General features: G+C 40.0%; 1 protein-coding gene across 5 annotated transcripts; it reads right to left on the bottom strand.

Moving 5' to 3' along the window:
* Nucleotides 1-32: 32 nt before the first annotated feature.
* On the bottom strand, nt 33-26,273 carry smarca4a (SWI/SNF related BAF chromatin remodeling complex subunit ATPase 4a). 5 transcript variants are annotated; one of them, XM_088343250.1, is made up of 34 exons: nt 26,173-26,273; nt 20,643-20,903; nt 20,324-20,456; nt 17,478-17,921; nt 17,280-17,378; nt 16,626-16,881; nt 16,384-16,510; nt 16,103-16,276; nt 15,737-15,910; nt 15,491-15,658; nt 15,367-15,417; nt 15,119-15,249; nt 13,857-13,920; nt 13,664-13,773; nt 13,213-13,360; nt 12,974-13,137; nt 12,521-12,587; nt 12,320-12,430; nt 11,987-12,229; nt 11,668-11,781; nt 11,411-11,518; nt 9,996-10,082; nt 9,850-9,896; nt 9,583-9,749; nt 8,414-8,577; nt 6,682-6,948; nt 5,354-5,431; nt 5,052-5,270; nt 4,716-4,978; nt 3,489-3,597; nt 3,304-3,405; nt 2,833-2,965; nt 2,616-2,755; nt 33-651 (listed from the first exon to the last, which is right to left on the bottom strand). In XM_088343250.1, the coding sequence occupies exons 2-34, from the start codon at nt 20,862-20,864 to the stop codon at nt 619-621; spliced, it is 4,917 nt and encodes a 1,638-aa protein (XP_088199376.1). In that variant the 5' UTR covers nt 20,865-20,903; nt 26,173-26,273; the 3' UTR covers nt 33-618. The 5 variants fall into 5 exon arrangements, with proteins under 5 accessions (XP_088199376.1, XP_088199385.1, XP_088199393.1 ...); XM_088343259.1 differs by having other exon boundaries at nt 3,489-3,594; XM_088343267.1 differs by having other exon boundaries at nt 6,721-6,948.
* Nucleotides 26,274-27,666: the final 1,393 nt, after the last annotated feature.

Genomic DNA, 27,666 nt, shown 5'->3' with positions numbered 1-27,666 from the left:
TAGTGGTCAGATCAGGAAAAAAGACAACAGCATTTAAGAGAACCCTTTATTCTACTTTTTGGGGAATCCAGTGACATGACACGAGAAAATGGTCCCGTCCCTCCCTCCACGTTTGTATACAAAACTTGAGAGGGAGGAGGTGCGGGTGGGCCATACCATGATCCCGCTTGTAGTCTTAAATTACACAAAAGATAACCGACACATCCAGGAATATTTCATCGTGTGCATTGCATCAATGCGCAACATAAATTTCAAAACAGGACTGTAGGAAAACACAGTGACTCTCGGTTCACCTTTCCAAAGGAATAAAAAACTAGCAAAAAAAAAAAAATATCTATATGGCCCACCATTAGTCAAGTTTTGAGAGAACAAACAGAAAAAGGACATTACTGATCATAAGAAAACATGTTTAAATATGGAAGTGGATAGAACATGATTTTTTTGCTTTTATATCAAAGATACACTTTCATAAGAATGTACCCATCTCACACACATGAAAAACAATGAAGGTAAAACTAAGCTTTCCCACAAAATGTCTCGATGCTATACTTGAAGACATATCTCGAAGGTTCGGTCGAGTAGTTCAGTGAGTCGTTGGATTAATTCAGTGGTTGAGGTTCAGTCTTCTTCACTACCGCTCCCCGAATGGTCCTGAAACAAGAAAACCGAACAATAAATAAACTTTCTTTCTAAATTAACTACAGAATCATTCGGGACACACATAAGCAATTTATAAATCTGTCAAAGGCTACATTCTGTTATTGGTTGCACCTTGACGTTTGCAATCATTGAGATAATGAGAAATCTAAACGTTATTTCGATCAAGTTCACATGGGGCGGCAGTAGCTCAGGAGGTAGAGCGATCGTTTTAGGATTAAGGGATCCCAGGTCGAATCCCGGCTTGTCCGTGTTACTTGTCGAAGTGTCCTTGGGTAAGACACTAAACCCCCAATACCCCCAATAAGCAGGTTAGCGCCTTACATGGCTGCACAGATCACGGCCGCTTTTGGGAAATGTGAAGCACACTGTAAAGCGCTTTGGGAAGTCATTGACTTGAAAAGCGCTATATAAATGCAGATCATTTTCATTTCAGTGTTTCCTATAGAATTTTTCGATACTTTTGTAGGTGGACAGTCTAGAGGGGGATCAGAGGCGATGCTCCCCCGAAAGAAAATTTTGTACATTTTAAATTCAAAAGCATTGATCTGGTCCAGCTTTAGAGCAAAATCAAGAAGCTAGATCTATGATGAATCCATGCCCTTGTAAACTATCCATCCATCCATTATCTGCACCGCTTATCCTCAGTAGGGTCGCGGGGGTGCTGGAGCCCATCCCAGCTGTCTTTGGGCAGTGGCCAGGGGACACCCTGAACCAGTTGCCAGCCAGTCGCAGGGCACATAAGGACAGACAATTCGCTCGCTCAATCACACCTAGGGACAATTTGGACCAGCCAATTTGCCTGACATGCATGTTTTGCGGGAGGAAACCAGAGTGCCCGGAGGAAACCCACGCAAGTACGGGGAGAACATGCAAACTCCACACAGGAGGTTCAATCTCATGACCTCAGAACTGTGCCGCACACGCGCTAACCACTGCGCCGCCGTACTGCCCCCGTAGTAAACTATTGAATCATAAATAAACTAGTTATGAAAGGCAATGACACAGCAAACAAATCACACCTACAAAGCATGGTAAATGAGACAGGAGTTGAACGGGGAAAAAAAAAATTCCCATCTTTAAATTACACTAAAGATACTAGTGTTGTTTCTATGCCAATCACCGATCTGAGTTTTAAAATCAATTAAATGTAATATCATGTCAGTGATTTGGGAAAGTATTGAATAGAATTACTGCTGCTTTTGTAATTGCTGGTTCTTCTTCAAATGGTTACAGGTTATTTTAACACACAACATATGAAGTACAAGTGATTTCCTGCTCTGCAAACAAACACTGCAAACAACCGAATGTCTTCACAGGGGAGGGGTTACTGAGCAAGATTATTTCTCACTGACAAAATACGTAGTAAAAAGACGCACCTTGACGTTTGCTATCATTGAGATAATGAGAAATCTAAACGTTATTTCGATCAAGTTCACATTTATATTTATTTAAAAATATATTTTTAAATAATACAAGTCAGGGCAGCACGGCGGCGCAGTGGTTAGCGCTTGTGCGGCACAGTTCATGTCATGGGAACCTATCGTGGGTTCAAATCCAGCTTCAGACTTCCTGTGCGGAGTTTGTATGTTCTCCCCGTGCTTGCGTGGGTTTCCTCCGGGCACTCCGGTTTCCTCCCACGTTCCAAAAACATGCATTTCAGGTGAATTGGCCGGTCCAGATTGTCCCTAGGTGTGAATGAGGGAATGAGTTGTCTGTCCCTGTGTGCCCTGCGATTGGCTGGCACCCAATTCAGGGTGTCCCCCTGCCCACTGCCCTGAGATGGCTGGGATGGGCTCCAGCCCCCCCGCGACCCTAATGAGGATAAGCGGTACGGCTGATGAGATGAGATAATACAAGTCTTTAAGACTGTAGTGGGACCAATTTAAATTAACCCTGAAAGCCTGCAAGAATTTTCCTATGTATATGAGAAACATGGGCACATGAACACCTCTCACCTCTTCCTGTTCGTCCTCGCTGTCATCGTCGCTCACCACAGGTTTAGCTCGTACCCCGCGTCCCCGGCGCCGCTGTCCTTTCCCACTACGGTCCCCCTTTTCTTTCCGGCTCAGTTTGATCTTGACCTTCACAGAACGAGCTGAAGGAGAACACACCTTGTCTGAACATTTGTAAACTAAACATTTTATACAACTCACTTTCTTTTGGAATACATACATTCAGATTCGGAGCCCTCATCAAACTCTTCTTCCTCTTCTTCGCTCTCTTCTCCTTCACTTTCATTGTCCTTCTCAATCTTTTGTCTTACGCTGGTGAATACAGACTGCAGCACAATCGAGTCTTCGTAGATCTGATTTTTAAAAAAAAAAGGCAAAATGTTAGTCGAAAAACATACATTTAAAAGAAACAGCTGTAAGTTGTATGTCAAGTCATGTATATTTCTATAGCCTTTAATCACAGTCTCAAAGGGCTGTACAGACTATACACCACACTACCTTAGAATGAGTCACAGTAATTTAGCATATTATTTCACATCAAATGACCGCTAACAACAACCAGAAATGCAAATTTTTTAAGGTTAGCGGAATTGTATCAACCCTAGAACCTTTTCATATCCCAAATGTTTACTTAATACACCTAAAAACCTGGTAATGCCGAGGCACTTGTGAACAAAACTTTGACACGAACCAGAGATCCTTCGAGGTTGAAAGTCTGAGCGTTTTGACACAGCAGCATCACATCTTTCTCAAAATCATTCAAACTGCGGTATTTATGGCTGCGAATCCTCTCCTAATGGGACAGAGAAGAGCAGGTCAGAAGGATTTTTCGTAAAAAAAAAAAAAAAAAAAAAAAAAAAAAAAAAAAAGACATACCTTAATCTTCCTGAAGTCTACTGGTTTGCGGATGAGCTCGTAGTACTCCGGAAGCTCTTTTCGGGAAGGTAGTTGGATGAAGACCTCACTCAATTGACGTCCATTACTACTGAGATGATAGTAGGTAGAAGGCACATCAATTAGCTCTGACCCCTGCATTAATTAAACATTGTTATGCAGCCATAGAACACCCATGTATTTTAAAGGTGCACTGTGTGGTTTGAGATGTCCTTAAAAAGTTGAAAGTGGAATATTTTCTCTAATAAGTGTCCATTTACAATGCCCAACTGCGTTAAAAGAGCCCTTTTATGCTTTACTTTTCACAGCGCCCATCTCCATTAAACGTACTTCTAGCAGTGTGGTTAAGGGCAGATCACATTAGTTTTGAGGAATGGGGGGTGGAGGAAATGCTGGAGAGTGACATCATGCTTTGAGAGGTTGGTGTTCTAGCATATCTAAAGTACCAAACTTCCAAAACCTCTCCACTGACAACGCAATAAACACTGCTTTCATGCTGCACCGAGCCATTTAGAGAAATGTATAAGCTATGTCAGAATGCTACTCCTGAACTTCAGCGTTGCGATCAAAACCATCGTCCCGGGAGACCCTGGTACGGAACCACTCCTAACTAGGGGTCTCCTCCTTCTTCTGCAGCTGTATTATAGACTTTATCTCGAACTGCCTGCAGGCTGTGAAACTCTGCTGCAATGTCTCTTTCACCCTGATGCAGAAAACCAGATCCCTCCGAAGATGTGTGCTGAGCCTTCTACTGTTGACATTGTATACCTTAAACGGTTACGAACCGACCCCACGAACACTATTGTGAAGTTCACTGACGACACCAACTTGTGGGACTCGTCTTTGATGGGGTTGGAGAAGCTGACGACTTAGGCTAACTTGGGCCATGCTTGCCACCACGGGTTTTGTTTTAATAAGTATAGCATTATATTGGTAAAAGTGAAAAAGGCCATCTTCAAATACGGTCCCAATGGCAACCCAAACCCCAAGAAAGATGAAAAAAAAAGTTTGTTAGAGCACTTCTAAGAAATGCACGTACTTGCATGCGCATCATGAATGTGGTGACTGAGGCTGAAATAACAAAAGCTAGAAGATGGCGGCAGAGAGTAAAAGTTCCAAATTCAGTACAACTTTTGAGTAGAACTCTAGGAAAACAAGACTTCTCCGACTAATGTGGTGGTCTGCCAAACCAAATTCAAGTGAACTCACCCGTCTTTGTATTTGATGACAGTATCAACTATCTTCTTCATCTTCTTGGTGAGGGACGGCGGGTTAGGAGAAAGTTTCTCAGCCGGGGGTCGACCACGTTTCTTTGCCTTCTTGCCCTCGTCGTCCTTTTCACGTCCTCGCCCGCTGCTGGAGCCGGGAGTGGAAGGGCCACCATCATGGTCGCGGTCTCGCTTGCGCTTTCTTGTAGTCTTCTTGTGTCGCACTTCTTCTTCAATGTCTTCCAGGTTACCCTCTTCTATGGCCTATTTAAATAAATAAAAAAACATTGAGTTCAATGGCGTACTTTCTTTGGGATTCCCATTTATGATCACATACCTTCAACCACTGTTTCTCTGTGAGCGAGTCACTGTAGTCAACCTCCTTACGCTGACGGGATCCCCGGCCAAACATCTTCTCCTCTTCTTCTTCGCAAGTAAGCCTCTCAACCTCAGCATCATCTTTTAAAATCCAGCTGGGGAGATCATCCTCCTCCATCAGACGAGGCTTTCTCTTAGGATTGCGGGCGTCCTCGCGTCGTCTGTCAAGATCCATCCGCTAAGTATGAAAGTGACACAGATGGTGAGAGGGTTCTTAGCTGAAATGTTAACAATCTTTGTCATGATAAAAGTGGGATTAACCATGAACTGTTCAAACTCTTCTTCACTTCTGGCAATCATCTGGTTGACAGTCTCATCATCAGGAACTTCGTCTTCCTCCTGCAGAAGAATTGAATAGTGGTAAGACAAGGCAGCGTACATTATTATGTTTTGGGTTGGAGAGCCACTCCTCTCAACTGGTGACTAATTTCAGTGAAGCAAAACAAAAATCTGTGAGTGTCAACAACTGCATGTAATAAAAATGTTAAAATATTAAAATAGTTCTACCATATTTTCCGCACTATATAGTGCACCGAGGTATAAAGCGCACCCCCCAAAATAGTCTTTGGTCATATACTTTTCCAACATAGAGCGGACTACACGGTGCATGGAATCTAGACTCTGTAAGAGTTTCTGTGTTTATTAGAGCGATGATTGATCAATAGATAACTGTCAATGACCATTATTGCATAACATTGTATGCAACAGTAATCGAACCGAGGTCGTGACGGTGAGAGCGCAGATATTTAACCACTAGTCTACCAGTGGTACAGATGACTTACAAAAAAGGATTTGAATTTCTCTCTTCACCACACTAATTTTACTCACTGTACCAGAGTCTGATTTATAGTGCAATTTGTTCCGCATTGTTCACTTCTTCATCTATACGTCAATAACGTCGTGGTTAAGAGCTTGGGTAATATTTTGTTTTAAGATTTTGTTTTTCCTATTCCATAACATTTGTTGGGGAAGAACTGGTGAGATTGTTTAGCCTATCAGAATGCAGAACAGGATGTACTATACAAATCCATGTTTCTGGCACTGCAAAATCGGTGATAATTAAATAAGCCCCACTGCCTTTTCGCATGTCATCTGTACGAGTAGCGGTCTAATGTTAAAGGTCCGGCACTTTCACCGCCACTACACTTGTTGAATCCTGAAGCACACAAAGTTTTGCGATATTAGTCAGCGATGTCAATCGATTCATGAATCATTGCAAAAAAACCAGTAGTTTTCCATAAAACCTTGTTTAGAAACATTAGGCACACAAAAATATAAAGCGGACTGTCAAATTTCTGGCCACTTTGGGGTTTGAGGTGCATTTTATAGTCAGGAAAATACAGTAATGTTTAATTAAGCCGAACAAAATCAATTGGGGATCAGAAATTGAAAAGGAAAAAGTAATAGAGCTCGCTTGGATATTAACTATTGTGAGAATCAAATACAATAGAGAAAAGGAAGATTCTGGACTGTTGTGAGCCTGAGAAAAGAGGAAAGGAGAGGGAAAGTATAGAGAACTAAAATGTGGGAACAGCGCACTGGCAGATGTGGGTGGGCGGGCAATGTGGGTTTGCTCGGATCACACCCACCCACGTCCCCCGAGTGCGGCAGCCTCCACGAGCCCCGACCTCGTCCTGCTCCTCGTGCTCCAAAATGGCCTGTAAGAAGGCCCGGCGCTCACAGCCTGATGACTTTTGGTCAAACATGCCAGCCTGGATGACTTTCTGGTCCACGTTCAGTTTGTACTTGGCTGCCGCCAGAATCTTCTCCTCCACGCTGTTGACTGTGCAGAGCCGAAGGACACGCACCTCGTTCTGCTGACCGATACGATGGGCCCTATCTTGGGCTTGCAGGTCCTGTAAAATAAATGGATAAGTAATCCCTTGCTACTTTGTGCTTCGGTTATAGCTGGTTCACCGCTTCGCGGATTTTGATTAAATTGTCTTTAATGTCATTGATAAACGTATTGTGCATTATGTTTTGCAGCAGACAGCAAATGACTGTGTGTGTGTGTTGGGTGTGACTGATTGTGTGCACGATTGTGATAGGCTGGGGTATTCCGTTAGTCTAACTTTGGAAGTCAATGTGGCCACCAAAACAAACAGAGAAGCATGGTGACATCTAGCTTTTAGTGGCGTGTTACATTGTAAAGAAATTTATCAATTAAATCAGGCTCAGAAGAACGTCAGAAGAATGCAAAAAAATGGTGATCACCAGCGGGTGCACCGTGGATTGTTATCGGGTACGGGAAGTGACTGAGGGGCCGTCAGGAGAAAAGACAAGAGTGACGCAGGTCTGGCATACAGCGGGTAGGCTACGCAAGACTGAGGCGGCGGGTGAGAGAGCAATTTAGGGGCTGCAAGTCTAGCCTACAGTGGCTGGGCTACGTAACAGCACTTACAAGCTACCCCTACGGAGCATGTATATCCCAGAGGCCAGATCCATTAACCATAAAACGGATGACCTGGAGCAAAAACTTGCAGAAAACTATTATTCATGATGGTTATATTTTAATTATCAGAGACTAGGCTCAATCCGAGGATACATGATGCTATGATGCTAGCAAGCCGCTCTCTGTGTCTCTTTTTTACACTGGAAGGAGAAGCCCTCCTATTTTGTTGTGCTTTTGCATAATGACAATCATTTAACTGCAATTCGGTGTTTGTGTTTTAATTTGTAGCTTTTAGTTGTTATTCTGTAGTCATGTACTTTCAGTCGTATAAGTAGATCCTCTTGAGGCAAGTTTGACCCTTGGAGGCTTTTATGAAGAGGCGTCGCTACTTTGCGGGTTCTCACGTTTCACAAGGGCCTCTGCCCCCATTGACTGCGATAACAGAGGTAATACTGTACATTATTTAGTCTGGCGAGTGAAAATGGCAATGGCCTTTTTAGCATGAAGAATCTTATAGGCAGAAGTACCATCTGTTTGCGAAATGTGAGTGGACTGCACCCGTGTTCAAGACAATCTGTTGACATTATACTCTAAAAAATGACCATTCATACAGAAGTAACTCTTCGGCCATGCATGTGAATGGGTTAAGAGGAATGTCTCAAAAGGATAAAATAACCAGGAAATTCTGACTACATTTGAATAACCGTATTCAGTGAACAAAGCAAAGTGGTACTAAAATAAGAACATTTTTTAAATCCCATCTATAATTCACTTTAGCGGGATTATTCAAAAGTCCACAACCCTGACAGTAGCCTCCAATCTAATACTTGGGTAACCCAGAGATGGGTTTCAAAAGCTCACCAAGGGTGGGTCATTGTGATTTTCCAGGATATTCTAAAATGTAGGAAAATGACAAAGATTTGATTTACCTGATGAGGGTTCCAGTCGCTGTCAAAAATAACAACAGTGTCCGCAGACTGCAAGTTGAGACCCAAGCCCCCTGCTCGGGTACTGAGCAGAAATACGAAGTACTCTGAAGCTGGGTCATTAAATGTTTTCAACAGCATTCCACGGTCCTCTGCCTTTGTGGTTCCTAGAAGAATGGTATAACTTTACTTGTACTGGAAACGACTGGTACATTGACTTAAAATGCTTAGTTTGCGAAATTGTACTATTCTCATTTCACATGTGGTGATCAGTTTCACATTGAAACTATCAAGTTATGTCAGGGCTCTAGTTTTCCATATAGATGCTCCATATATTTGACATGTGACCGATTCAGGGTCTATTACCATTCTCAGACAAGTTCAACAGGAAAAAAAAGTTCCTATCCTTCCTTTTTTTCGTAGTTGATCTAAGTGAAAAATGTATTGCTGCTATATTTTGTGTAGTTCATAAAAGGTTACCTCTTGGAATAAATAATATGTAGATAATGGGAATACCTAAAGGACATTTTCAACAAGTAAAAAAAGATGTTCCCTCCTTACTTCTTTTACATAGTTGATCTCAGTGAACTACTTTTGCTGCTATTTTGTTTTGCCATATCCGATTAGAAGGATTTGTATATAACATACAGGGCTCGTATGCCTATTCATGGCCAAAATCAAGGAAAAATTAATGCACTTTTTAAGCACTTTCAACACTAATTCTCCCAGTACCCAGGATATTGGTCTTTTCACCTGACCTATTGAGTGCAGCACATAGAAGGGCATAGCGTTTCACATGACATCGCAATACAAACTAATACCAGCTGCCTTTAGTCACGAGGGACGAAGAAATGCAAAGGCAAAGCGAAGACACCAGAGCAGGCGCGTCAGCGTCATCTTTAAACAAAATTGATTTGCATTTTTTCATCTAATGTGTGATCTATCGAGTCAAACTGCCGAGAAACATGGCAACAATTTCAAGCATTTACTAGCACTTTTCAAACCTTGAAAACACAACATTATAATTGAACCATTTTAAAGGATTTCAAGCACACGTACGAAGCCTGTAATAATAATAAGGTACATGGTAAATTTGTTTTCTCAACCAGATTTGGTGCTTGATAGCCAAATCAAATGTATGTTTAACCATATTCTTTGGTGCAATCTCTCACCATCTAGGCGCAGGTATTTGAAGTTGCGGTAGGCAAAGTAGTCTTCCATGATGGTCATAAGTGAGGTCATTTGACAGAAAAGAAGCACTTTGTGGTTGGTGGCCCTAAGCTTGGGCAGGATACGATCCAGCAACTCAAATTTCCCAGAGGAGCGGTACAATTCAGCACTAGTGAGAGAGAGATTAGAATCAAGAATTACACATACTTATAAAGATTCTAAAAGGCAAACAATGTACACACACAAAAAAAAGAGTATGCTACACATACCCAGACACTATTCCGCCAGAATAACCAAGATGTTCGGAGAAAGACTCCTGAAAAACCAATGCACCATTTTATAATTAGTCATCAAACTTATTTACCTGGTAATTAATTCACAATTCACATTAGGTTGCATTCAAAACAAATTGTACCTCAATGTGTTGGAACATATAGGGGTGATTGCAAATCTTTCTCAGCTGCATAATTGTGTTCATTAATGTCTTTGTGCCACCTTTACCCTGAAAGAAATCAAAACAATAGAACACGGGACGGTTGTTTTAGTTTAAATACCTTTTAGTGAAATAATTCAATATGGTGCCTTGCAAAAGTATTGCTCTTCTGAGACCTTTTTTGACATATTGCCATATCTCAGGCTTCAAACTTAAAGGTAGAAAAAAATAAAAAATAAAATGTTTTCCAAGAATCAACATGTGAGACACAATCGTGAAAATGTATTAAACATTGTGTATTCCGCTAACAAATAAAAACATTGAAAATTGATGCAAAAATATTTACCCCTTTTAATTCAATACTTTTCTACAGCAGTTTTTTTCTGTGATCACAGCCACAGGTCTTTTTGAGTAGATCTCCAAGTTTTGCATATTGTGGAACAAAAAAAGCCCATTCCTCCCAACAAAACAGCTCAAATTCCTTAGTTTGATAGTGAACATTTGTGCAGTGCATTTTACTGATCTTTCCACAAATGCTCTGTAGAATTGAGTTCGGGATTTGGGCTTGGTCGTTCCAACACCTTTATATTGTTGGTTTTAAAACATTCCAAATGCAGATTTTGCTCTATGTTAAGGTCATTGTTCTGTTGGAAGGCAAATATACCCCCCCAATCTCAGGTCTATTGCAGACTCCCAAGATTTTCTGCCAGAACCTCCATGTATTTGGCTCCATCCATCTTCCCATTGAGTCTAAATATTTTCCTGTCCCTGTTGAAGAGGCGCGAACCCCAGAGCATGATGCTACCACCACCATATTTGACAATGGGAATGGTGTTTTCACAGTGGGTTTGCAGTAGTTTTATACACTCTCCATTTTGTCATGATTGCTCACAGTTCTTCGGTAAATGTGTAAATCTTGCAAAAATCTTCTTGTATCCCATTCCTCATTTGAACATTTCCACAACTTTATCCCTGACCTGCCTGGTGTGTTGTTTGGTCTTCATAATAATGTCTGTGCTCCAGTGTCTCCTTTCACTGATCTGTGAGTGCATAATAGAGCAGGTGCATTTAAACTGAGACTAAATGATACACGGATGCACTCTGTCTTATTTAGTGATTTTGGTTGACATTGGATCTTTCAGAAGTCAGGGAACTTCTGGAGTCAGTTGGCTAAGCTGAGAGAACACGGGGACAATATTTTACAGCGCCTACTTTTCCGTTTTTGGTTGAAATAATTTGGTTCCACTTCAAGGTTTTGTCTCACATGTTGTCCAAGAAAGGGCTTTTAGATATTTAGCTTTACATTTTGAGCCTGAAATGTGGCAATGTGATGTTTTCATGGAGCCAATTCTTTATCTAGGCACCGTTTAATTTTTAAATGAACTTCTTGGGATTACCTTCTTATCTTTCTCTGAGCCATCAGTGAGCAAAACCCCCTTTGCCTGCATGTGTCGGTACAACACTCTCTGGAGGGCTGACATGTCACACTTGATCACATACTCCACCTGGACAACATAAGGATCAATGTTTAAAACAAAGCCACTTTAACTTGCTTAGTGAAGACAACATAGATGTTCAAATAAATCATGTGTGACAGTGTAGGGACGAGTTAACTTAGCATGCAATATCATCGACAAATACAGGGGACTCATACCTTCTCTGGCAGCTGGGCCTCGACCTCCTTTTTCAGCCGCCTCAGTAAGAAGGGCCGCAACACTTTGTGTAGACGTCGAATAATGAGAATGGTCTCTTCTTCATTAAGGTCAACCTAAATGGGGCGAGGAAGGGTGTGTGAGACAAATTAATGGCGAAGAACAATATCTTTAAAGACTATTTTAAAAATATGCACTTTTCTGACAAATGCTATAAAAGTATGCAGTATGCAAGTTAAGTTGAGATTGGCTCAGAGTGAGTATCAGTTTGAGTGCCTCTACTTTTTTGAGAACTACTCCTGTTTCACAAACAACACATACTTTCTCTCCAGTCATGGCGAAGGGTGCATTAAACCATTGTTCAAAAGTGCTGCAGCTCTTGAAAATGGTGGGCAGGAGGAAGTTGAGCAGAGCCCAGAGCTCAGGAAGCTTATTCTGCAAAGGTGTTCCTGTGAGCAGCAATCTTCGCGGGGCAAGGTAGTGCGTGTTCAACACTTGGGTCAGCTTGCAGTGATGGTTCTTCATACGATGTCCCTCGTCCACGATCATATACTTCCAACGAAGCTTTTTAAGGACATTCAAAAATCAGGTCATTCTCTAAAACCAAAGAAAACATTTGAAGTTTAAAGCTGACACCTAAAACTGGACACTCACCTTTGCTAGCACTTGTTTATCTTTGATGATGTACTCGTATGTGGTGAGAAGAACATTGAATTTGCCACTGCGCAAGATGGGAACGAATGCTCGACGAGCAATTGGAGAACCCTGAAAAATTTGCAGAACCATTGACAGTTTTGAGTGCGGTCCAAAAGATCTGACGGCAAAATTGTATACCAGCACTGCAATACTGCTGACCTTATAGGAGACCTTGACAACAGATGGTGCCCACTTGTCAAACTCATACACCCAATTTGACAGGGTCCTATGAAGCAGAATAAAAGTTTGGACTAGGAAGGATGAATCATGGTGAATTGCTAAACAATTCGTAATAGAAGAAACATGGAAACATTGGGGGATGGCAAAAATGTTAGGAAAATGCCACTAAAAAAAAAAAACAAAAAACAAAACACCATAGCCAGTGAATTAAACTAACAAAAGGGAATCGGAATATAAAAATGAATATATTCCATTTATTTAGCCATCCAGTATTAATAAAAAGAGGGGAAAAAAAACAGCCTCCCTTTTGCATGATTTAGAATCGGCTACATTTTATCACACTTGTCTATTGTGATTTTTAAACACACAAAAAAGATTAATTTTTCCGTCTATCAAGACCATCATTGCAAATACAGGTAATTCAGGACTCACGACAGTGGTACAATGATGAGGAAGGGCCCGTTGATGCGCTTATATTCCATGAGGTAGGTAATCAGGGCAATGGTCTGGATAGTTTTTCCCAGACCCATCTCATCAGCCAGGATGCCATTTAAATTATTGTTGTAAAGTGATACCAGCCATTCTAGCCCTTTGATCTAGATATATACAAAAAGGCATTTAAGTAGGGTTTCTTATTCTCTATGTAACTTGTCAACACTAAAGAAAAATACCTGGTATTGCTTGAGTTGACCGTTCACCAACAATGTCGATTGCCTGTCCACCTTTTCAGTGACTGCATGAGCCACAGCGTAGTAGGACTGCAGGCCTCGGTTGAAAGATGCACTTCCGTACTCATCATCCACATCCTGCTTGGCATGTCTGAGGGCAAACAAAAACTGTGTCTTACATGCTAGAAACTAGGGGTTCTCTGTAGCACTTTTTGAGACAAAATCAGTGTTTAAAATGAACGAGTAACTAAGTTATTGATACCAACGCATAACCATTTCATAAACTGTTAGTCATTTTAAAACACTTCCCTGGTTTAAATGCATTTGATTTGTTTGAAGCCTTTATATAAAGAGAGAAGTTGGCACCTCTTATTGAAAGATCGACATTGACTAATTGACATGGTCTTCAGTCCTCTACCCAGTAACCAAACATTTGAGGGGAATGGCATCTTACTCTATGATGTGCCGAACATCCACTTCAGATACATCCTCACTGTCTGGATCAGGGATTTTCTTTTTCTCTTCGTTCTGAGTTGCAGAAGAATGAGGTTTATTGTCCTCATCCTAGACAAAAATAAAGGACAAAAGGTAAGAAAGACAGATCCTGTGTATTGGTCTAACTTATAAAGAAAACTTAGGTAGGATACATCTTCCTCCTCTTCCTCCTCTGAGCCACTGTCTTCACTGTCTGAACGTGGTGCTACTTCATACCTAGAAAACACAAATAACTCAAGATGTTCATTCTGAGAAGTTACAAATTGAAAATATTTTTTTTAGCATTAGTCCAAAATATGGGTATGCACAATACAACAATATGTGTGAAATAAGCTTTATACCAGTGGTGCAATAAAAACAAACAATAATGTCCCTCCTTAACACACACGAATATGTCGTGCTTCCCTTATCTTTGCACTAAAGACATGTCAGAATTTCTCAACAACTTCTTCATTTCTGATATTTTAGGAAAACATCAGTCCATCGCCGCACACAGCCATCGTTGGCAGGTCCCCGAACAATCTTTTGACAACTGTTATTCAGGATAAGGTTTTAGCCTTTGCTTTTTTTGATAGAGGATACTACTTTTGTGAAAGTTCTCACAACCACAGCCTTTTAAAACATGGCTACATGACCTACTTATTTTTGCTTAAACTAGAAAAAAAAAATCAGATTGAATCTCCGAGGTGACAATAAATTCTATTCTTATCGAGCACCTTTTCTCCACTATTTAGAAGTTTACATCAGGGTCTGGCGACTCCTCTCAATCCCCCCATTCTCGAAGTACCGCATTGTAATCGCACTGCAGAAGCAGTTCGCGTTTGGTAAATTGGTAATTTTAGCAGCAGTCTGTATTGTAAAATTTGGACTATGAGCCGCAACTTTTTTTCCATGTTTTTAACCTTACGGCTTATGCAATAATGCAACTAATTTGTGCATTTTTTCCAAAGGCCGCTAGGGGCGCCTGAGCAGTAAAGGTAAGGGTGAGACACTGGCGGGCCGTCGGAACGTTAAGAGGTTAAGGTACCGTATATCATGAAAGCACTTTCTGTGTGCCAGCTTTTTTTGTAAATATCTCATGTTTCATTGTGGGCACATACGGCTTACTGTCAGGTGCGGCTTATGCATGACAAAATGCATTTCATTTTAAAATGTACTGGGTGCGGCTTGTAATCCAGATTTTTCGGTAATTCAGGCCACACTTGGAAGTAAACTTTAGCAATTTTAAGCCTGCTATTCCAATCATTGATAGACCAGACTTGATGGTTAATTATTGTAATTTTTAGGGGGGCTGATCAAAAATATTTTCCAAGACTGATCTGTGTACGAATCAACGAAAGTTTGAAATGAAAGTTTTCAAATCCATCACACCCTTAATTTTGACATGAAAAATACCTTCATACATTGCACTTACCCTGGGTTCATTTCAAGCCAAGTTTCCAGCTGACCCGCCTTTGGTGCGTCAACCCCTGTAAGGATTTTCCCACTGTCCACATGGATAACCTTAACTGGCAGGTCACTCATTTGGCTGGTCTCATCCAAAGGCTGGGATACAAAAAAAAAACATAACCACACTTGTATGCAAGTTGAGAATTGGTTAACAAATGAACCACAACCTATTGCTATCTTGGGGCGATTTTGGTTTTAAATATGCAATCTCACCTCTCCATCAGGTCCAAGAGCAGCAGCTCCACCCTCTGCAGGTTCTGGCTTCTAAAAATGTATAAATAAAAAACAATGATTGACATTTGAAACAAAAATATGATTATAGCAAATTAACAGCCACCTTCTTTTTCTTCTTCTTTTTCTTCTCCTTAAGAGCTTGCACAGCTTTGTGGGCTCGCACTAGCTCAGTGAGGTTGGCCACGTATTCATCGGTCTGCTGCAAGAGGTAGGCCAGACGCTTGTCTTTCTTCTGGTCAATAAGCTTACGATAGCCCTCCTCATCTTCGGCCTGACAGATGAAAGCATTATACATATATAGTGAATCAGCAACTCTTATAATTTGAAACATGTTTTTGTGAGACCTTACCATCAGCCGGCGCATTCTCTCTTTTTCAATGCGTTCATTCTCTTTCTTCTGCTCCCGCTCAGTGTTAGCATGGTAGGTCGCAATCGCTTTGGTGGCTTTCTGAATCTTGGCTGTGATGGAGCGATGGTACTCCTTAAAGTCTTTTGCATGCTGCAGAATGCTGTTGAGGTATTCCTATGAGTGGCAAACAAGACTAGAATCTTAATTCATTCAAACCGAGCCCTGCTACAGTAAAAAGCAACATAGTCATCAATTAGTTCATTTCCAGTCTGAAACTTGACTCTATACTGTCACCATGCTTCTAATACATTTTAGAAGGAGACATATAATACTCTGCCCATGTATTCTTCATCTAACATCGCATACCTGGTGTTTCTGTCGACGTTTCCGATCTTGTTCAATTTTCTGTTGTTTTTCAAGCTTCTCTGTGATGCGGGCTTCACGTAAGGACTGGCGCTTACTGCGCTTGTATGCCTTAGCATTAAGAGCGGTTTCTAAAGCAGTGTCGCGACGCATGCAGACCACCACCTCCTGCCGGAGCTGAAGGAGAAAATGCAAATATGTTTAAATGCAAAACATATACGAAAAGGATTCTGCAGGCAATCATGTCATGTATGGTCTTAAACAATGTTTGCCCTATTGCATACCTGTCGCTGAAAGTTAAGCAGCCTCAAGGCTTTTAGCTCAATGGTCGCTTTTGTACGTAGGTCACCCGCAAGGGAACCAGGTAGGTTTTCCAGTTCCTGAATACGGTGAGCAATACGGGCTTGTAGCCTATAAAACAAGCAGCAGATACGCTTTTATTATACATAGAACAGTATATGTAAATATACAATTTTCAATAAACCGGTCCAAGTCACAAATACTCAAAGAAAAAAAAAGTTTTCACCTGAATTCCCTCTCCTGAAGGATCTCCACTGGGTCCAGCCCTCTGGGTTTTTGGATAGGGGTTATGCGATTCTGTTTCTGGTGAAGCATCATGGGTGGGGGCTGTGCAGGCTGACCTGGAGACTGCGTCTGAGGGGGCATGACTGGTGAGGCAGCTGTTGGCACAGAGGGAGGCGCAGGAGACGGTCTGCCAGTAGGCTGAGGAGGAATTAGCTTCTGTTGAGGATTGGCTGGTGCAGCAGCATTCACCATTGGACCTGTAAAAAGGGCCAAACGGTATTAGTATGCAGGACAATTATAGATAATATATTCACACATTAAATAAGTTTAATAAGTCAGTGTAAGAAATTACATATTTTTAGAAGAACTCTCAGTTTTTTTAAAAAGGCTTAAGAATCAAGAAGTGCACAACACACATATAAATGTATGCCTCATTAAATCCAATAGTGTTGTGAGAGTAATGCTATCTGGTGTAAATAAACCTTCCTACCAACAATGCACGGTGTCAAAGAGTGATTGCGGCTCAATTGTGGCTTATTGCCAACAAATGTAAGAATTTGTGGTTGGAGTGCATGTTATGCTAAAGGGCAAGTCATTGGTGGATATTCTGTGTTCCACAAATTATATCAAATTGATCAGCGTAGAAACAAACTACCTTCAGGCCACGATTTAGGAGGTCCATTGGCAGGCTGCCCTTGCATGCCTGGGGGAACTCCTGCTGGTCCAGGGGGTGGCATATTGGGACCCACCATGCCTGAAAGAATACCTTTTATTTACACATCCTTTCATTATACTTAACTAGGATACCACACAAAAATACATGCATTACACAAAAATGTACATAAACCTTTACCATGAGATCTGTTGTAGTTGGCCTGAGCAGGTCCTGGACCCTGTCCACCAACAGGAACAGCAGAAGGGGGCATGTTGGGCATGGACTGTTGCTGCATCCCCGGCATGGGCCTCTTCCCTTGCACGGCCATCTGTAGGTGGTCGGGTAAGGGCTGACTGCGTGCCAGCATCTTGTAGGCCATAATCTGAGCCCTGAGTTGGTGCAACTGGTTCTGGTTGAAAGGTGTGGTTCCTGCTGAGCCTCCTGGTCCACCAACAGTAACACCTGGTCCTCCTGGACCTGGAGGAGCACCACGGCCCATTCCCTGATTAGGGTCACCGGAACCCTCGATTGGGCCAGCCCCTTGACCAGATGGACCAGTTGGCATCATGGAACCAGATGGAGGACCATTAGCTGGTACTGGGCTTGGTGCATGCTCTGAGCCTCCCAAGGGTGATGGATAACCTTGGGTGTAAGAACATAAGGATTAAATTGAATTTTATAATTTGAAAATATGCCTCGTAAACCGGTACGCCTTTATGTGGATGAAATTTAAAATGCACACTGTATTTATTCAGATTCAGATTTACTTTATTGTCATTCGTGTACACGTGTATATAGAACGAAATGTCGATACATCTGACCCGCACAGTTTCTTTGAACGTCAGCCGGGATAGATAAGATTAACCATGTCTTCGTCAGAATTTTAGCGGTTCGATGCCACTTCACTTCCAGTTGTTAAATGGTCAATGTGTGTACATGAAATTTTACGGTATACAACCGGAATTGTGCAATGAATAATCAATCGCAAATAATCGCTGACCAAAATCGCATATCATTGTTTGCAATGGGAATCAAGCCCGGGTAGTGGCGGTGAAAGTGCTGAAACCTAACTACTTGACCACCAGTGATACAGGCAACATTCGAAAAGGCATTACATGTCATCTCATTATTTAACTAATTTTACTCATGTTGCCATAATCAAACGTGGGAGAATTGCGAATATAGAAAGTCGTCCTCAAAGATATAAATAAACACAAAGTCCCATTGATCACTACACACACAAAAGAGTCAATTCCCTTGTCTTGCTTTTTTGAGTTTATTTACATCTTTAGGACAACTTTCACTTTGCCCTGCCGAGTGACATCTGTATCACTGTCTACTGGTTAGGTTTTAGCACTCTCATCGCTGCAACCTGGGTTCGATTCTCGTTGCATGCAATGTTTTGCAATTCGGGTTAGCAACATTTTTCGACTAATCAATCATTGCACTAATACAAACCGTACGTTCATAAAATGCGCAACGGTACACACAAATTACGGTGGATCCTAGTGTAGTTTTAAAAAGATGCATCTTATATATGAAAAATTATGACCCCCAAAATATTTTTGGAGGTCACCTGTATAATATAGTGCAGAAAATACAGTAACCATATTTCAAACAGTCATTAGGATTAAGACCTGACTGGTATGCCAACATATGAAAGAAAATGGTTTCCCTGTATTCTTACAATAGTGTAAAATGAGAAAGTTGAGCCAACAAAAGCAGATACAACTATTTCGTTCTGTTTAATCTTTCACTCATAGATTGTAGAAGTTTAAAAATAAAGATGAAAACAAAAGACATAAATGAAGTTACAAACTTAGAAACATTTCAATGTAATGAAGTGGCCCCTTCTAATTCACCCGCTAAGCACACTTCTTCAGCAAATATAACTTAAGTTGTACGTAAGGTTACGTAACCCGTCTCCGCATGCTGACAAATTTACAACACAAGAGGAAAAACCGGCTAGATGTGTTCATGATGTCAACATTCACCTCATTTACCTTTACTTTTACGGTCTGGTTGACTGGATTATTCATTGCAACTACTATGCACATTTTTACTTTACTTGAGGGCACCAAAAATTATATGCAAATTGATTTTTTGTATCATAGAAATTATCTCCATTGTAATCTTTTTAAGAATGTGATAATATTTTAAACAAAAGAATCAATGATTCACCCAAACAGTAAGTTAAAGGTGATATAAAGCCAGATACAGTGGTACCCTGGTCCTCAACCGCCTCAATGCTCAACCAAATCGGTGTTCGACCCAAAAATATGCGCAAAAAAATGTTTCAATGCTCGACACGGAATATGGTGCCCGACCGAATATAGCCGAGTCAAAATAGCCGAAAAAAGTCAAATCGAATGAGATTTGGCGGGTACCGAGTGGACCCGAGATGCACCTGGCGGCGAGAGTTAGCAAAGCTCTGCTCTATCCGGACCGTAAATGAGTGAAGGGGTACGTAATTTCTGAAGTTATTTCTTTCCTAGTTTGTGCTTTTTCGTTGCTTTTGAATATGGGTCCCGAGAACAACAGCGATAAAGGGAAGGATAAGAGGAAAACAGTGAGGCAAACTATTGGACTGAAAAAGGAAATCATCGCGAAACATGAAAATGGTTTTCGAGGGTCCAATCTCGCCTTGCAATAGGGCTTTGCAAACTTGACAATTTTAAATTTTATAAAACATAAAGAAGCAATAAAGAAATATGATATGGCAATGGGAGTGACGGCAGTTACCAAGCAAAGGCCTCAGATAATCGAGGAAATGGAAAAGTTGCTTCCCACACCCTGTAATGTACACCATCACACCACTGTTAAACTTTTTTAGGTTTAATATATATTATGTACACATTTATGGTCTTCAATGTTGTTTAGATACACGTTTTCTTAATATTTTTGGATTTCTTTTATTGGTGGAACGAATTAAAATACTTATTATTGTTTGCTATGGGAAAAAAATGTTCGATACTCAAACAACAACCAGGAACCCATTATGGTTGAGGACCGAGGTACCACTGTACATCTTTGCAATACACTACCTTGGGAATGTTGGTCCATGGGGCTTGGTGGAGGCCCCATTCCACTGTGCCCTCCTGGTCTCATGCCCATGCCCTTCATTTGACTGTAGCGAGGGTCGTCCGGCATACCTTTCTCATGCATAGTATCCATTGGCTGAATTCATAAACAGAAAAATAATTGCACACGTGACTGAAAATACTGACTCATCAAAGCAGGGAAAAGTGTAACAATGAAAATCGTGTTTAAAATGATTATTTTATCAAAATAAATAAAAAAATCAGTACTTTTCTTTAATGACTGAATATTTATAATAAAGAACAAGAAACATTTTCAATGTACTTTGTGCATCTGGTGCATGTTTTCCTGAGGATATCCTGAGGGACCCTGAGAGGGATGTTGGTGTCCTGATCCAGGAGGTCCTGGACTTGGCCCCATCATACTATGGGCAGAACCGGGCGAAGGACCTGGACTTGGACCCATCATACCACCTGGAGATAGCCCTGGGCCTGGGGAAGGACCAGGGCGAGGTGTCCCTCCCATTGGCGGGTCAGGAGTGGACATCTCTCAGGGGGAAAGTGGGGACCCTAAGCAACAAAACCCCTACAAACAAAAACAAAAATCATCAATGACGAGATTGTGCTATAAAGGCGTTGAAATTCACGATCACCTTTTTGTACATCTCAAAGCACGAAAAATTAAAGACCACTTCCAAATTTCTCCCAAGTTACCTAATTCCACTTAAAATAAAAAGGATCAAAGATCAAATCATCTAACAAAGTCAGATTATATATTACGTTTTTTTCCCTTTTAGGCTAGGCAAATCCTTAAGTTACTAATGTTTTAACTGCTTATCCCCCCAAGGGTTATGGGGTGCTGGAACACATGACATGTAGTTCATTATTTTCACGGATGTTTTTAATTCATTCTTGTGTTTTTGTGGCTTTTTAAATTTGGGAGTGCAAACAAACAAACAATAAATACAGTACAATTCCAATGATTTACTGGTCTAGTAGCAGGCTAATATACAAAGACTAAATCTCAGGTTGTGTTGATTTAATTTCATTCTAAAACGTAGCGAAATAGAAATTTGAGTTAGTACGCCACTTTGTAATTGAAACCGTTAAAAAACAGAAAAATGAGGTGCACAAATATGTATGTCTTCTGCTTCAAGAAATACTATGAACCCCTGACTCAGGGGTGTCAAACATACAGTACGCTGTAAATTTATGAGTATGTCAAAAAAAGCAAGTCTGTAGCTCATTTCTATCAAAAGTTATGATACTTAAAATAAATCAAATGCTCCTTTCCACTGCTACAGGGCAGTGACGGAGTAAAAAGCTAACATGCAGTCTGGTAAGAAGGTTACAACAATATCGTGCAGTACTTTCTCAGCTTCATTGGGCCCAGTCTACTAGATCTGATGTTATTGCAAGTTTACAGCTAAAACTCTTATTTTGTATTTCTTTTTCATTTCAAAGCCGTATGACAATTGGGGCAAGCAAGTTTTTATTCATAGATCCTACTTCAGTTTGTGCTGAGTTGGTTCAATTGTAAAGCTACATTTTCTCAATTGTTTAAATAAACAAATTGTTAACACATCCAAAGCCAAAAATTAAAATCATGTTTTACCATAGTCTGTGAATAAATGTGGTGTGTTTTTGGAAAAGATCTCTTTTGTCCGTGATTATAATTTGTAGGGCAGGCTAAAAATGTAGGCTGAACAATAAGGCATAGTACAGTGGAACCTCGGTTTTCGAACGCCTCTCAGTTCGAACAAATCAAAAGTCCAAAAATTTCGAGAAATTCTTGCTTCGCTGTTCGGTCAAAAAATCGGAGTTCGAACGCTGGTAATGCGTGAGTGCGTACGCTAGGGTGCGATGCTGAGCGGCGTACGAGTGTTTCAGCCCCTTATTATGCCTCTGAAGAAAGTCAGTGCAAGCAGCAAAGTTGCTACAGGTGAAAAAAGAAAAGTAGTGCGAACAACTATTGCATTTAACAAAGAAATAATAGCAAAATATGAAGGTGTGCGAGTGCCTGATCTTGCTAGGGAATACAGCATGGCTAAATCCACGATCAGTACGATACTAAAGAAAAGGAGGCTGTGAAATCTAGTGATGTGGCTGAGGGAGTGAGTGCTATAAGCAAGCAACGGCCGCAAGTTTTGGAAGAGGTTGAAAAACTTTTGATATTTTTCCTCTGCCCACCGCCCACCTGCGCCTTCTGCTGACCACCACAAAGGTAAGAAATCCTATTCATAATTCTTTTCTTTATCCTTTTTTTTATTTTTACACGTTCATGTTAGTGTAATCTTTCGTACTGAAGATTACGATAACGCGAACGTACGATTAGCCTAGGTTAGCTTTACGTTAAACATTCAAGGTAAACATTCAAGGTGTTGGAACGGATTGAAACGATTTACATTATTTTTAATGAGAAAAATGATTTCGGTGATCGAACAAATCGGTTTTTGAACAGGGTTCTGGAACGGATTATGGTCGAGAACCTAGGTTCCACTGTACTGAAAAATAAAGCTAACTATTTGGCGTTGACATTTTTTACTGATCCGGCCCATAAAGTTTGTATCTGGCCCCGAGCAAAACGGAGTTTGAAACACAATAATGTGTTTACGTTTATGGTGAAAATATTTGTAATCACTATTTATTGCCATCGTTTAAACATTTTGCACACAAGCTTTAAATTAATAGATAATGAAAAATTTCCCTACTTTTGGGTTGGTACCTGAACACATTTAAGTAAAAACATGTCCTTCCAGCCGTTCAGAACATTTGGGTTACATCACCAGCGCAACAAAAGGAATAACAATAGGCATATTGAAACTTTAATTTCTAATTGGTAAACTAAACAGTCATCTACAATGTCCAGACGTTCACACACGTATACATAGGATCAGTTCCTAAATAAACGTCTATAACAGGAAAGTAATACATATGGCCCGCGGGGCGGATCGGCCCATTGGATGATTTAATCTGGTCCGCCGTAAATTTTTCTCCATAGTTTGGCCGGGGGGTGCAATTTATACCACGTGAGACTGATATGTGAAAGTATTAATAGATGATTATATCATTGAGTTTTAAATTTTTATTACTGGTATATCCGTTCACATGTTATTTTCACACCAAACCGTGAGAGGGCGCCTTTGGCCTGAGTTGATCATTTCAACCTTGACCGCGAAGTAAAATCTTTCAGATCTGATTTGCCCCTATGTCCCGGTCCGAAGCCTACGATCTGAGAGTGCTGGTCTTCTGGTGATCCCGAGAGCAAAGAAGTCTTCTGCTGGTTCGAGAGCGTTCTCCATCCGGGCACCGGTGCTGTGGAATGCTCTTCCCCCTGAGATTCGATCTGCAACCTCAGTGGAAATGTTTAAATCTAAACTTAAAACTCACTTCTACTCCATTGCATACGAATAACCTACTCCTCTTGTCGGTTGAAAATAGTTTGTGTAATATAGTGTAACAATCTGTGAAGCCCTTTGAGACTCTTCGTGATTTAGGGCTATACAAATAAAAATGACTTGACTTGACTTGACTTTTGTCTACCTTTCGAGTTAGGCGAGATGTTTACTATTAAAAGTGACACAGAGGATAAATATTCATTTGGATTTTGTGATTTGGAGTGAAGCTAATAATTTGGTAAGCATGTTCTTTATGCTATATTTACCTGGATAACTCTTAATGTGTCATTACTGAAATTAACAGGCATGTCAATCATGTACCGTTCGGATACCGTACGAACGTATTCATCCTGTTGTTATCTTTTATGTTAAATTGCCTTTTAAGATGACATGTATGTTTTTGGTGTTGGATTTTAGCAAACACATTTCCCCCCAAAATTTGAGATTCTGTGTTGTTGACTAAATTTAAATTTGTTGAGCATAAAAAGGTTAAATAGTTTTGTTTTTTTAACTTTTCTGTAAATGAATAAATATTAACATTTTATTTCCTGTGTTTTTTCAGTGTGAATGTGTTTACTTAATTCAACTGATTCAAATACTGCTCAAAAACTGTCAAATTCTTTGACATGCAACTTTTTTTAAGTAACAGGAAATAGTTACTTTCTATGGTAACTAGTTACGTTCAGTATATAGTAATTCAGGCGTTACTTTGTTAATTTTTGGAAAAAGTAGCAAGTAAATATAAGTGTGAATGTGTTTAAAATGTAAGATTAAATCTTTTGTTCTCTTTCATCTCTTTTACTTTTGTTATTGTATGTTTCCATTTAATTTATCAAAGTCACATTTTACTGGTAACTGCTGATGGTTATTTTATTACATTGATTTTTGTTCACATTTGTTGCACTTCATCTGTAGGACTAATCAATACCTGTGTATTCATTGTTATTGTAACACACATTGCAGCCTGGTCATCCTGGAATTGGGATTGCCTCATGTGCGATCCCTTCTCAAGGTTTCACCATTTTCTTCATGTTGAGGTTTTTCCTTGCCCCCATTAAGGTTTTAGATCAGGGGATGGTGTAATAATAGTCTGGGGTTTGCAATAATCTGTGGTCTGTGCAGCCCTTTGAGATTAAGGGCTATACAAATAAAATTGTTCAAACCTCACATTGTTTATTTGCTGTTAATAGTGTCAATAAAATTGTTCAAACCTAAAAATGACTTGACTTGATTAATCTATTGCTGGTTAGGTGCAATTAATATTACAAGGTTTTATAACAACAAGCAGTCCTTCTCTATTCAACTGATTCAAATACTGCTCAGAAAATGTCAAAATCTTTGACATTCAATTTGTTTTGAGGAACGGGAAATCGTTACTTTCCATGGTAATTAGTTGCTTTCATTGTACAGTTACAATTTTAGTACATGCAAAGCGACGCTTAATTCAGGCCGTTACTTTTTTGAAAAAGTACCACGTAACTATAATTACTTTTTTAAAGGAAGGTGCCCAACAATTATCATGAGTGATTATTTTAAGTAGGGTAGGCTACAAACACTGTGAATGATAAAGAATACCGTAATACTGGAAAAACAGCTAAATTTCTGGCGTTTACATTTGAGAACATGAATTCTGAATCTGACCCCCAGGCAAAACTGAATTTGACCTGCCCGGTCTATAATCTAAGTTAGCAATATTATCAATAACATTACAATGACAACGACATACGAAAATATAGTTTTTGATAAAGACGCAACTGACAGTTAAAAAGTTTGACCTTCTGGGTTACTTTTTGAAAAATACCTTACAGTATCACATGTCTACGCCGAAACAATTATTCAAAGAAAATTGTTTTTTATTTTTTTATTTCAAAATTGTCATATTTCACCTAGCCAACGTCAGCTGGGCCTAGCTTGTTTCATTGTCATAGTTACTTTGTGTCGGTTCAGACTTCGTCTTTAGCACAATTTTCATCGTTAGACGCGAAAGTATTACAAACTATAACGTCATAAAGAGGTATACTTTAGGGAAAAAGTACCAGAAACAAGATGAATGAAGTCGGCACAAACAACCACGGTTGTAACTACACAACTTATCAGATGACGGGAGCTAACATGCTAGCGTGTTAGCCAGGTTAGCCTAGCCGGCCATGCTTTTTTTCCAGGCCAATTAAACAAAAAGAAATTCGTTTGTTTGAAAACAGCAGCGAGTCCAAGTTTGGCGCATCCCTCGCCGCTTTTGTTGATTGATCCAAAGCGCCTCCCGTACCCTCGCCTCTGCTCCGCTCACAACACATTTCCAAATATCATTTCCATTCATTGCTCGCAGTCGCGCCACCGCCGGTGAACTGCGCTTAACGACTTCTTTTAAACATCGCGTATCCTACAAACGCGAAACCTTCATCAAACTATTTTATCGATCGAGAGCGTCAATCTACAAAGCATGGAAATCAAACTTACACGAGCGGTGAAGAGTAGTGTTAAAGATCTTGCCGGTCGCAAAGTCTCTCGGCTTTCCTCCCTGCTAGAAAACAAAGAGCGACCTACCCAGTCGTTTTTTTCATCACCCCCCCCCCCCGTCCTCATTGAGTATAATGCAACTGCCTGTGCGACTCAACAGCGCCCCCTATCCCCTCCCCTCGCTCCCTTCAATGAAGCAAAGAATGCTCAAAAGCAAGAAGGAATAGGGCAGGGGTATGTAACTATTTGGAGTGGTGGTCCGCAGTCGGTTAAAATAATGTGGCTCAGGGGCCAATCCTGGAGACCTTCATTACGAATAAATAAACACGCAGATAACCTACGTGTTAAATGTCATTATAATTGTTTTAAATAGATTATTTCTATTTTTCATACTTTGTTGTATTTTGTCATCTTTCTGCAGTCAGATTTTGTAGTATTTCAGTAGTATTTTTTTGTGTAATTTTGTAGTTATATTTTTGTCGTATTTTGTGGCATTTCTGCAGTCGTACTTTTGTAGTATTTCTGTAAAAGTACTTTAAAAAATCATTTTCCTTTAAATTGATATTTTATCATTTATTAAAAAGCAAGATTTCTACCCACTCCCTTGTTCTTGCTATCTTTTTTTATCTTTTATGTGATTTTTTTGTTCCACTTTTTTGTATAGCTCAAAATATTAAAGAAGAAGAAATATGGTTTATTCCTTGTAATAATTAATATTATTTATCTCCCTATTGCCCTGTAATATGAACCAATGTTAATATATATATATATATATATATATATATATATATATATATATATATATATATATATATATATATATATATATATATATATATATATATATATATATATACTGGACTGTCTCAGAAAATTAGAATATTGTGATAAAGTTCTTTATTTTCTGTAATGCAATTAAAAAAACAAAAATGTCATACATTCTGGATTCATTACACATCAACAGAACTATTTCAAGCCTTTTATTATTTTAATATTGCTGAATTTGGCTTACAGCTTAAGAAAACTCAAAAATCCTATCTCAAAATATTAGAATATCATGAAAAAGTATACAAGTAGGCTATTCAACTAATCACCGGAATCATCTAATTAACTCGAAACACCTTGCGAGGGTTTCCTGAGCCTTAAAAACACTCAGCTTGGTTCAGTAAACTAAATCACAAGTATGGGGAAGACTGCTGATCTGACTGCTGTCCATAGGACCATCATTGATACCCTCCATCAGGAGGGTAAGACACAAAAGGAAAATTCTCAAAGAGCAGGCAGTTCACAGAGTGCACTTTCAAAGCATATCCACAAAAAGTCTGTTGGAAGGGAAAAATGTGGCCGGAAACGCTGCACAACCAAGAGAGATGACCGCAGCCTTAACAAAATTGTGAAGAAGAGCCGCTTCCAGAATTTGGGGGAGCTTCAAAGACAGTGGGCTGAAGCTGGAGTCCAGGTATCAAAAGCCACAGTTCACAGACGTGTCCGGGA

The sequence above is a fragment of the Urocampus carinirostris genome, chromosome 1 (genome assembly GCF_059441175.1).
Source record: "Urocampus carinirostris isolate Australia breed hairy pipefish chromosome 1, RoL_Ucar_1.0, whole genome shotgun sequence".
NCBI classification, from domain to species: domain Eukaryota; kingdom Metazoa; phylum Chordata; class Actinopteri; order Syngnathiformes; family Syngnathidae; genus Urocampus; species Urocampus carinirostris.
Note: the sequence above shows the minus strand (reverse complement) of the source record. Positions and strands in the feature narration are given on the sequence as shown.

What these genes read in the sequence shown, in the direction of transcription:
- smarca4a (XM_088343247.1), bottom strand. Translation starts at nt 20,864, where the DNA reads ATGTCCACTCCTGACCCGCCAATGGGAGGGACACCTCGCCCTGGTCCT. An exon ending in GTCAACTCAAGCAATACCAG is followed by an intron (nt 13,138 to 13,212) that starts GTATTTTTCTTT and finishes GTATATATCTAG; the next exon opens with ATCAAAGGGCTAGAATGGCT. An exon ending in AAGAGTTTGAACAGTTCATG is followed by an intron (nt 5,271 to 5,353) that starts GTTAATCCCACT and finishes TTTCATACTTAG; the next exon opens with CGGATGGATCTTGACAGACG.